This window comes from Piliocolobus tephrosceles, chromosome 19 (assembly GCF_002776525.5).
Source record: "Piliocolobus tephrosceles isolate RC106 chromosome 19, ASM277652v3, whole genome shotgun sequence".
Lineage (NCBI taxonomy): Eukaryota > Metazoa > Chordata > Mammalia > Primates > Cercopithecidae > Piliocolobus > Piliocolobus tephrosceles.
Genome location: NC_045452.1, coordinates 17,972,164 through 17,983,173, shown reverse-complemented (window position 1 = coordinate 17,983,173; position 11,010 = coordinate 17,972,164). Strand labels below are relative to the sequence as shown.

The 11,010-nt window shown below is 57.6% G+C and overlaps 1 protein-coding gene across 1 annotated transcript in view; it reads left to right on the top strand.

The window, feature by feature from the left end:
- The window catches only part of MYH9 (myosin heavy chain 9), a 112,170-nt gene that overhangs the window by 99,189 nt on the left and 1,971 nt on the right, over window positions 1-11,010 (top strand). Inside the window, exons 26-40 of the mRNA XM_023222092.1 lie at window positions 621-833; window positions 1,271-1,415; window positions 2,038-2,244; window positions 2,471-2,575; window positions 2,851-3,003; window positions 4,270-4,518; window positions 5,651-5,863; window positions 6,009-6,221; window positions 6,535-6,696; window positions 7,774-7,902; window positions 8,658-8,746; window positions 8,830-8,953; window positions 9,276-9,484; window positions 10,094-10,202; window positions 10,340-10,512. Coding sequence (XP_023077860.1) covers window positions 621-833; window positions 1,271-1,415; window positions 2,038-2,244; window positions 2,471-2,575; window positions 2,851-3,003; window positions 4,270-4,518; window positions 5,651-5,863; window positions 6,009-6,221; window positions 6,535-6,696; window positions 7,774-7,902; window positions 8,658-8,746; window positions 8,830-8,953; window positions 9,276-9,484; window positions 10,094-10,202; window positions 10,340-10,512 — 2,493 coding nt within the window. The remainder of the gene's footprint in view (window positions 1-620; window positions 834-1,270; window positions 1,416-2,037; window positions 2,245-2,470; window positions 2,576-2,850; window positions 3,004-4,269; window positions 4,519-5,650; window positions 5,864-6,008; window positions 6,222-6,534; window positions 6,697-7,773; window positions 7,903-8,657; window positions 8,747-8,829; window positions 8,954-9,275; window positions 9,485-10,093; window positions 10,203-10,339; window positions 10,513-11,010) is intronic.

Below are 11,010 nucleotides of genomic sequence, written 5' to 3'. Positions count from 1 at the left end.
GCCTCCCAAAGTGCTGGGATTACAGGCGTGAGCCACCGCACCCGGCCGCAAATCATTTGACTTTTAAAAATATTTGAAGCCGGGCGCGGTGGCTCAAGCCTGTAATCCCAGCACTTTGGGAGGCCGAGGTGGGCGGATCACGAGGTCAGGAGATCGAGACCATCCTGGCTAACACGGTGAAACCCCGTCTCTACTAAAAAATACCAAAAACTAGCCAGGCGAGGTGGCGGGTGCCTGTGGTCCCAGCTACTCCGGAGGCTGAGGCAGGAGAATGGCGTAAACCCGGAAGGTGGAGCTTGCAGTGAGCTGAGATCTGGCCACTGCACTCCAGCCTGGGCGACAGAGCCAGACTCCGTCTCAAAAAAAAAAATATTTGAAGCAGTGAATCTTACTTTGGAAATTGAAACGATTCCTCTATGAGGTTTTCTAGTTCTCAGAGGGGTGTTGCCCTTCAGTCTGGTTGCCTCAGATGTTGTTTCTGCTGAGAGCCACCCTAAGTGCCAAGATTGTGACCACCAGAGGCAGCTTTGGCTGCCGCACCTCTCTCAGGCCTGTCCCGCAAACTCTGCTCCTTGGAGGTGAAACTGACCTTATACTGATGTTGCTGGTCGCTTTGGCAGAGTGGAAGAAGAAGCTGCCCAGAAGAACATGGCCCTCAAGAAGATCCGGGAGCTGGAATCTCAGATCTCTGAACTCCAGGAGGACCTGGAGTCTGAGCGTGCTTCCAGAAATAAAGCTGAGAAGCAGAAACGGGACCTTGGGGAAGAGCTAGAGGCGCTGAAAACAGAGTTGGAGGACACGCTGGATACCACAGCTGCCCAGCAGGAGCTCAGGTGTGCCCTGGGACCAAGTCCCTGGGGATGGGGAGGGTGGCCACGGGGGTCTTGGCTTGGAGACATGGACCCGGGGCCTCTGTGCGCGTGCGCGCGCGTGCACGCGCGCCCTGTGGCCCTATTATGCACCAGCAGGCATGGAAGCTGCTGGTTCCTCGGCGGTTTCTCTCTACAGAGTAGAAAGCCTGTTGAAGAACCTGACTCAAAGTTGGGGGTGAGGCAAGGGTGGGCTTTAAAGCTGAAAGGCTACAGGAGCCTCTCACAGTGCGTCTTTCAGGCTGGCCTGTGGGATAGATGGTCAGGAGGGGCCGATGGGTAGAAAAGCTGCCTGGAGTGCCTGTGCCCTGGCCAGGTCTCTCTTTGGTCAGGGAAGAGCCCCAGGGACAGCCGCGCTCCACCGCTCCCAGCCTCCACTCTGAGGGGATTTCTCTGTCCAGGTCGAAACGTGAGCAGGAGGTGAACATCCTGAAGAAGACCTTGGAGGAGGAGGCCAAGACCCACGAGGCCCAGATCCAGGAGATGAGGCAGAAGCACTCGCAGGCCGTGGAGGAGCTGGCGGAGCAGCTGGAGCAGACGAAGCGGGTGCGGAGCCTCCCTGAGACCATAGCGGGAAGGCAGGGTTCCCCGTGCTGGGCTCACAGAATCCGAATCAGTCCTGCAGAGCAGCTGCAGGATCCAACTCAACTGCCTGGTTCTGAGGCCAGGCTCCCCGTCTTAGGGATTTTGTGCCTCAGTTTCCCTGTTCACAAGGGAAGATTATGATAGGTCTGTCTCATGTGGTTATGTGAGGGTGAAAACATTACGTCGTTACTTTGAACATCAGACTTCAGACAGGCTTTATTGGAAGTCTAACTACAAACAATTATAGTTCCCCTCATTGCATTATAAATATTGCTAACATCTGCAACACCGGCCGTGCCCTAGAACCTGGCCTCTACCCAGGGCAGAAGGCTGGGCAGGTATTATTTTAGAGATGGGGAAGCTGAGATCCTAAGCAGTGAAGACAGGAGCCAAGTGTCACCCACCAGCCAAGAGAGAAGGGGACAAGACAGATGAGGCCTGAGCCTTCTGAGTCCAGGACTCAGGTGCACCATCGTCAGGGCTGCAGAAGCAGCGATGTCTGGATCTAGAGTCCAGTGATGACAGACCAGCCAGCCTTGTGTCAGGAGGTCGCCACTCACGTCTTTGCTTTCTTCCCCGCCAGGTGAAAGCCAACCTCGAAAAGGCAAAGCAGACCCTGGAGAATGAGCGGGGGGAGCTGGCCAACGAGGTGAAGGTCCTGCTGCAGGGCAAAGGGGACTCGGAGCACAAGCGCAAGAAAGTGGAGGCGCAGCTGCAGGAGCTGCAGGTCAAGTTCAACGAGGGAGAGCGCGTGCGCACAGAGCTGGCCGACAAGGTCACCAAGCTGCAGGTGAGGCCTCCGCTGGGACCCCGGCGCGGGCAGTGGGCGCCAGCAGCAGTTGTGGCCCAGACCCCCGGGTGCATGTGTGCTCTGTGTCTCTCTCTTCTCAAACTGGCTCCTCAGACCCTCACGCTTCAGCTTGTGACTCAGGTCCAGCTTTACGTAAAGGAGCTGAGGTGAGGCAGGAGCGGTGGGGCTGGGTCCATGGTCCTTTGCGTCTCCCCGCCTGGTGCAGGTGGAGCTGGACAACGTGACCGGGCTTCTCAGCCAGTCCGACAGCAAGTCCAGCAAGCTCACCAAGGACTTCTCCGCGCTGGAGTCCCAGCTGCAGGACACTCAGGTAAGGGTGGTGCCAGGTTCCCAGAAGGTGAACTCCTCCAGGAAGGCCCCCGTGTCCACGCGACATTAGCTCCAGAACCCATCGGACTGCCCATCCTCTCCTTCATCTCCTTCATCCTGTGAGTGGGTCTGCGTCCTCCTAGCTCCCATCAGGTCTTTACGTGGCCATCCCCTAAATCAGCAGGACCAGCTCCTCTCTCTCCTCAAGGGTGTGGAGTTCCTGGGTTTCAGACACCGCTCTCCTGAGCGCCCACTCCCCTCTCAACCTGCGAGTAGGAGCTGCTGCAGGAGGAGAACCGGCAGAAGCTGACCCTGAGCACCAAGCTCAAGCAGGTGGAGGACGAGAAGAATTCCTTCCGGGAGCAGCTGGAGGAGGAGGAGGAGGCCAAGCACAACCTGGAGAAGCAGATCGCCACTCTCCATGCCCAGGTTTGGAGGCCTGGGGAACCGGCCCGACTCTGCAGGCTGGGCACTGCAGGACAGCCCTGCCCACTGGGCCAGCCCATTGCTGCTCTCCCCAGGGAGGCCCCCCTGCTCTCCACGTCAGGGCTCTCAGCCTGAGTTCCTACGGGAGGAATCCAGGGATCTGTGGACTTAGATGGGGGACACTGTAGAAATGGCCAGTGACCCTGTCAGGGTTGCGGCCGAGCTCCTTGGCCTCATGGTTCCCAGGCCTGCGCTGAGTTTGCTGTCTGATGTGCTACCTAGCAGCGCGTGGCTTCCTGAACCACGGTTTTTTTTTTTTTTTTTTTTTTTTGGTGACGGAGTCTTGCTCTGTCGCCCGGGCTGGAGTGCAGTGGCCGGATCTCAGCTCACTGCAAGCTCCACCTCCCGGGTTCACACCATTCTCCTGCCTCAGCCTCCCGAGTAGCTGGGACTACAGGCGCCCGTCACCTCGCCTGGCTAGTTTTTTGTATTTTTTAGTAGAGACGGGGTTTCACCATGTTAGCCAGGATGGTCTCGATCTTCTGACCTCGTGATCCGCCCGTCTCGGCCTCCCAAAGTGCTGGGATTACAGGCTTGAGCCACCGCGCCCGGCCATCCACGGTTTTTTAGAATGTGTGAACACTGCATTTTTCTGTACTGGTTGCCTTGGGGATCCCATATGTTTATTTAATGCCTGTTAAAACATTGTCATGAGAAGGAGTCCCTAGGCCTCTCTAGACTGCCAAGGGGTCTGTAGCCTAATATGTATTCAGAGCTCCTGCTCTAGATCCTATCTTGGGCCTCCATGTGCCAGGCCAGAAGGCCTGAGCCAGCTCGGGATGGGCTGGGAGTCCATTCCACAGTCAGGGTGGGAGCAGCCCGTGAGTGTGCAGGATTGCAGGTTTATCTGCAAGTGCAAGGATGGGGCTGGGTGATGGGGACCCCGCAGACATCCCTACAGGGCACTGGCCCTGCTCTCTGGGAGCAGTCTCCGTAGAGCGAGAGGCTTGGTGTGGATGAGGGCTGGGAGCCCCCACAGCGGCAGCCTCCCCCGGGCTTCACATCGTAGACAGGTGCCCCTTTGCAGAAGCTCCATTTGTCTCACCCCCGTGGAGAGGGAAGTGACTGGGGGAGGCGGTTTCATAACTGGGCGGATCCCTGGTGCCCCTTCCGCAGTGTGGCAGGCAGGCTCCCAGCTGTCCCAGGGACAGGTGTGCCATCTGAGCAGGTGCCATCTCGGGCGTCTGCTTACTCCTGGCTCCTGCCCAGGTGGCCGACATGAAGAAGAAGATGGAGGACAGTGTGGGGTGCCTGGAAACCGCTGAGGAGGTGAAGAGGAAGCTCCAGAAGGACCTGGAGGGCCTGAGCCAGCGGCACGAGGAGAAGGTGGCCGCCTACGACAAGCTGGAGAAGACCAAGACGCGGCTGCAGCAGGAGCTGGATGACCTGCTGGTGGACCTGGACCATCAACGCCAGAGCGCGTGCAACCTGGAGAAGAAGCAGAAGAAGTTTGACCAGGTGTGTGGCCACTGGCTCCATCCTTTGTATTTCTTCTTCAAGCACTGAGTCCAAGACGAAGGGCCCGTCAGAGAAAGCCTGGGCTCCCTCAAGGTCTTGCCCGGGAGGGTCGTGCGGGGCGGCGCTTAGAGGCCCCCCGGTCTGCGGCTTGTCGAGGGGCCCAGGGAGAAGGCCATTGGAAGAGGGTGTCTTCGTGCGATGGGTTGAGGAGTGACTTTTCCTTTGTGGTTTTTTATAGTTTTCAGATTTTCTATAATTAAGTGGTTTGACTGTCTTCTAAACGATTTATTTATGCATTCATATCGCTTCCTGTTCCAAAATGTCAGAGGGCAGCTGAGGGGGATGCGGACTCGGGGGCGGGACAGAACAGTAGACGACACCGGGCAGCCCAGTGCGGCAGCCGGGTCCAGCCCACTGCGTTTCGTGGGGAAAGATGGAGTGAACACAGCCACACTCCGTCGTTCTCGTGTTGTGTTTGGTTGCTTTGTGCTGTGATAGAAGTAGTGGGGTTGAGCCATTGCTGCAGAGACCGTAGGGCCTGCATACTCTAAAGAATGCACTATCTGGCCCTTTAGGAAATGGTCAGCCACCCATGGAATAATTAAGGTTTGGGCCAAAAGGAAGGGAAGGTGAGGAAATAGGATAGAGCCAGGTGGGTGCACACAGAGAACAGATGCCAGGGGACAGAAGCTTTCGTTAGAGGAGACTACAAATAGGGTTCAGGCTTCCTGGCAGCCAGCTTGGCATTCACTCCGTGAAAAATGCCAACCAAATGCCAACTTTGGTTCAGGAGAACCAAAGCTCTTAACAGGTTTGGAGGGCTCTCATGGAAGGGGCAGCATGCCATAAAGGGTCACGATTAGTAAGTGATGACAATTAAACAGATGTTATGACATGGCGTTCGTAGTAGTGCCTGCCCCAGTCGGCAGTCATCCCGTCATGAGGATGCACAGGACTGTGTGTGTTATCCCGGGCACAGCCCTGGGCCTGTGCTTCCTAGACCTGCTCCTCTCCGCCGTGGCCTCTGGGCTCCTCGTTCCCCAGGGAGCTTAGGCCCAGCTGCTCTGCCCTGCCAGGGGCCGTAGCTCTGAGCCTGTGGTGCTGAGCCTCATGGTGCCCACTTCTTTCCCAGCTCCTGGCAGAGGAGAAGACCATCTCTGCCAAGTACGCAGAGGAGCGCGACCGGGCTGAGGCGGAGGCCCGAGAGAAGGAGACCAAGGCGCTGTCGTTGGCCCGGGCCCTGGAGGAAGCCATGGAGCAGAAGGCGGAGCTGGAGCGGCTCAACAAGCAGTTCCGCACGGAGATGGAGGACCTCATGAGCTCCAAGGACGACGTGGGCAAGAGCGTGAGTGCTGGACCTGGCAGCCAGGTCTTGGGAGGGGCCCGAGTGGGGTCATCACAGAGGGTCGGTGTGTGCACAGACTCCGGGTCTCGCAGACCCAGGTACCTGCCAGTCCCTTTGCTCCTGACTTGGGCTCTCTGGGGCTCAGGTCCACGAGCTGGAGAAGTCCAAGCGGGCCCTGGAGCAGCAGGTGGAGGAGATGAAGACGCAGCTGGAAGAGCTGGAGGATGAGCTGCAGGCCACTGAAGACGCCAAACTGCGGCTGGAGGTCAACCTGCAGGCCATGAAGGCCCAGTTCGAGCGGGATCTGCAGGGCCGGGACGAGCAGAGTGAGGAGAAGAAGAAGCAGCTGGTCAGACAGGTATGCATGGCCTCCTGCTACCCCACGGGTGCCCAAGGCTGCCCTGGCTTCACGCAGGCTTCTGTTCTCTCCTTCCACTTGGATTATGTTAGGGCCCCTTGACCACGCCTCCCCTCCCATATCCCTTCTTTCCAGCCCCCTGTCTCGGGGTTCAATGACTCACCTTCTTAGAGTTCTTATGGTCAGTAATCCCCACTGGCCCCCCAAGGCCCCATGGATCCTGCAGAACTGGCCTGAGGCTCCTGAGTTCAGAGCTAGGGCAGGGTCTCTGAGTGAGTCCAGCTTCCCAAGCTGTTGATTTTCCTTTCCCCAGGTGCGGGAGATGGAGGCAGAGCTGGAGGATGAGAGGAAGCAGCGCTCAATGGCAGTGGCTGCCCGGAAGAAGCTGGAGATGGACCTGAAGGACCTGGAGGCTCACATCGACTCAGCCAACAAGAACCGGGAGGAAGCCATCAAACAGCTGCGGAAGCTGCAGGTGAGGGCAGGCGGGGCCCAGGTGAAGGTGGGCGGGGCCTGACCCAGCCAACTACATGTGAAGGCCCAGGGCCTGGGGCGGGAACCCGGCAGGGTGGCACCTCCTGGGAAGGTCCTAGGTGCCTCCAGCCCCATCTCACTGACAGACTCAGAGGCTCGGAGGTGAGTGGAAACATGATAGTCCAACAGCAAACTTGCAAAACGGTGAATGACTGAGTACATAAAACACAGAAGCAAACAAGTAGAAGCCTAGACATGGGTGGAGTTCAAGAAGGTCTCACTTAATGCAGATTTCCAGAATCAGCCGGGTCCTGACACCCTCCAGCCTTCTGGGCTCTGGGGTGGTGGTTCTGAGCAGCAGCCCAGAGTGTGGGACACATACTTGGAAATCTTTACCTCACCAATAATTAAAGAATAATTAACACGTAAAAACAGCTCTGATACACCATATCATGTAACAAGAATAACCTTAGTTTTTAAAAAAAATTTTTTTAAGTGTTAAAAAAAAACCCACAAAAACTTTAAAACCTCTCTGTGGTCAAGGTTGTGGGCATAGATACTGTGATAGCTGGTGGCATTTTTTCACTGGTGTGGTCGGGCTGTACACAGCCAGTCATGCTCTTTGGTTTGGGGAATCTCAATTTAGGAAAAAAAGGCTATTTGACAAAGATCTTTAGTGTTAAAACAAATAACAGGAGAATAACAAAATGAAATATGTTTCCTGCCTGTGGTGGGGACGGCCCGGCAGGCTGGGCACTGGTTTTGAGGGGCAGGTGCACATTAGGGGTGGCACCGTGGGCACCGGCTTCCGGCCCACAGGAGGGGACAGAAAGTAGAAAATGAAGCTCAGCTTGGGCTCACATCCACAGTGACCAACACTGTCAGAGTGTGCATTATGGGGTGGGTCACAGAGATGTTCGTCTTTAGTTGCCTTTTCGCCCTGTCACCACGGTTAGTTGGTTAAATAAAGCATCGAGCGGAGCACCAGCCATGAGCCCTGTTGGCGAGGTGACCCACGAGGGTGGGGGTGGAGGGCCAAGGAGCTGAGTGAGGTGCCAAGCCTCTGTCTCCACCCCAGGCCCAGATGAAGGACTGCATGCGCGAGCTGGATGACACCCGCGCCTCCCGTGAGGAGATCCTGGCCCAGGCCAAAGAGAACGAGAAGAAGCTGAAGAGCATGGAGGCTGAGATGATCCAGTTGCAGGAGGTGGGTGGGGCTGCGGTGGAGAGTGGCACCGCTGCCCTGCAGCCAGCAGGTGGCAACATGGGGCCTTCAGTTGAGGACAGGGCTAGGGTCCGACTGGGCTCCAGGATTTGGCTGGGGATGGCTCTCATGTTACAAACGATTCCCTCCAGGGTTCCGTTACATAGCGGGGCTCCCTGGTACAATGAGAGTGTGTGTGTGTGAAACTGGCATCCCTCACATGAGATGAGGCTTTGTGGCTGCCACCACCTGCTGCTATGAATGGTGCCTGGTGAGAAGGGGTCTGGGCGTCCCCTCGGCCTCCCTGCCCATCGCACCTGAGCCCGTCCTGAAGTGTTTCCCGGGTCTGGAGGGTGCCCTGCAGTGTGATGTGCTGGCTCTGAGTGCCACCAGGGTGTAGCCATCTGCCGGTGGCCTCCGGAGCTGACTCCAGGCTCTGGATGACCCAAACAGGGAGGGGCCACACCGAGTGGCTCTGTCCATGTGGTCTCTCTGGTTAGGCCAGGACACTTCTTATCGCCACACCCTGGCACCTGGCTTGATTCCTAGCGCTTAAATGTAAGAGTTTTAGAAACATATGGTGCTTAAGCTCTGACTGCAGGGGGGCACCAGCCTGTGGCTAGAGGGTTTCTGGAGGAAGGGCTTCATGGGGGAGGTGGGCCTGGGGAAGGGCTTGAGAGGAGGGTGCCCGGGGCTGGGAAGGATGGTCTTGCAGGGCTGTGGCTGCCTTCAGGTTACACTCTGGGTCTTTGTGGCAGGAACTGGCAGCCGCGGAGCGTGCCAAGCGCCAGGCCCAGCAGGAGCGGGATGAGCTGGCTGATGAGATCGCCAACAGCAGTGGCAAAGGGTGAGCTGAGTGAGGGGACAGAGTTGAGGAGGACCAGGTGTGCCCCCGGGGTAGGCCCCTCACTTCTCCCACCCATCCTGCAGAGCCCTGGCGTTGGAGGAGAAGCGGCGTCTGGAGGCCCGCATCGCCCAGCTGGAGGAGGAGCTGGAGGAGGAGCAGGGCAACACGGAGCTCATCAACGACCGGCTGAAGAAGGCCAACCTGCAGGTGGGTGCCAGGCCTTCTCCCACCCTGGGCTCGAGCCACCACAGCAGAGCCGGCCTCAGACCCAGCCGGCAGAAGCACAGGCCAAGTGCCAGCTGCTCCCCAGGCACTTACGGGAACATGTCCAGGCACCCGGATGTGAAAGATCCCCCTCTGGCTTCTGTGTTGGGTGTTCAGAAGTTTCTAATCCTCCCTTTTCTGGGAGACCCAAGACTCTGGACCCCAAGGGTTTGGTGAGATCCTGCTGCCACCTTCCTCCGGCCCTGCACGTGCCGTCCTGCCAGGGCCCCAGCCCTTCCCGAGGTCACTGGCCCTCCTCCTGCAGATCGACCAGATCAACACCGACCTGAACCTGGAGCGCAGCCATGCCCAGAAGAACGAGAACGCTCGGCAGCAGCTGGAGCGCCAGAACAAGGAGCTCAAGGTCAAGCTGCAGGAGATGGAGGGCACTGTCAAGTCCAAGTACAAGGCCTCCATCACTGCCCTCGAGGCCAAGATCGCGCAGCTGGAGGAGCAGCTGGACAACGAGACCAAGTACGTGCCCCTGACCCCGCCCAACCCCAGCCGTCCTGCCCAGAACTCCAGTCCCCCTGCAGTCCTGCCCAAATCTGGGCCACAACCAGCCCTCTGTCTCCTGAGTCCTGGGGGCTGTTTCCCTCCCTCCTGATGGGGCCCTCATCCCTTCCACAGGGTGGGTGGTTGGGGGAGCTTGTGGGGTTTGAACGGGATTCTCTGTTCCACCTCTAAAGCCAGGAGCTTTGGTGGCTGTCTCTGAGGGTGAATCAGAGCAGGAGGTAGGGGGGTCCTGCCCACCGGGGCAGTTGTTCTGTGGGCTCAGCGGGACTGAGACTTCCTTGGAGGGAATGGGGGTTACGCCAGGCCCCCAAACCTCTTTTCCAGTTACACAGATGCCCTTTGAGGTGTGTCACTTCCCTTACCTGCGCCCGTTTCCCCATCTGTAAATGGGGCTTTTTGCAGTGCCCGTCGTAAGAAGCCGGGCACACATAGGTGTCCAGCAAAGGCCTCCCTAGGTGATCCCTAGATGCCAGTGAGGCCCGGGGAACGGGTGGTCCATGTTAGGGTTTGTTGGCTGGACCCTCTGAAGGAGGGAGTTCCCTCTGAGCCACCTTGTCTGTCATGCAGGGAGCGCCAGGCAGCCTGCAAACAGGTGCGTCGGACGGAGAAGAAGCTGAAGGATGTGCTGCTGCAGGTGGATGATGAGCGGAGGAACGCCGAGCAGTACAAGGACCAGGTGCGGGCGCTGGTGGGGCAGTGAGAAGGGCAGCCGGGCTGGGCAGCAGATGGGGCAACAGGCAGGGCAGTGGGGCTGGCTGGCTGCACGCCCAGAGCCCCTAACCAGGGCCACGGGCCACACGTCCATCTCCACAGGCCGACAAGGCATCCACCCGCCTGAAGCAGCTCAAACGGCAGCTGGAGGAGGCCGAAGAGGAGGCGCAGCGGGCCAACGCCTCCCGCCGGAAACTGCAGCGCGAGCTGGAGGACGCCACCGAGACGGCCGATGCCATGAACCGCGAGGTCAGCTCCCTCAAGAACAAGCTCAGGTGAGCCCCCACCGCCCAAACCACCCCTTTGCCTTGGCACTTCTCTCCAAAGGTAGCTTGTTCCTCAACCAGAGCCCATAAGCAAAGCACAAATGACACCAAGAAAGGACTGCACAAAGCAATCTCTGCCCCTCCTGGCTTCTTGCCTTTGAGGCTTCAGCTTAGTGTCTTGAACACACAGTAAATTCTAGGTTGTTTATTCCTAGCCTGTCCTAAAAGTCTATTGTCTTTTGAATTGGAAGTTGCTTGAGGCCACCTGGCCCAGTCCTGGTACATATTAGGTGCCTCATAAATATCTACAAAATGAATACGGGCCTCATAAACAATGTCTACAGAGGTTAAAAAGGCTCCTTTGCATTTCCCAGGGAGTGTTAACACTCAACAAGTAGTGAATGTTTGAAGCAGAGGATCTTATTCTCTGAGATTCTCATTTCTTACCTCTTTTTCATGGGGATCTTGTTTTTTTTTTTTTTTTTTTTTTTTTTTTTTTTTTTTTTT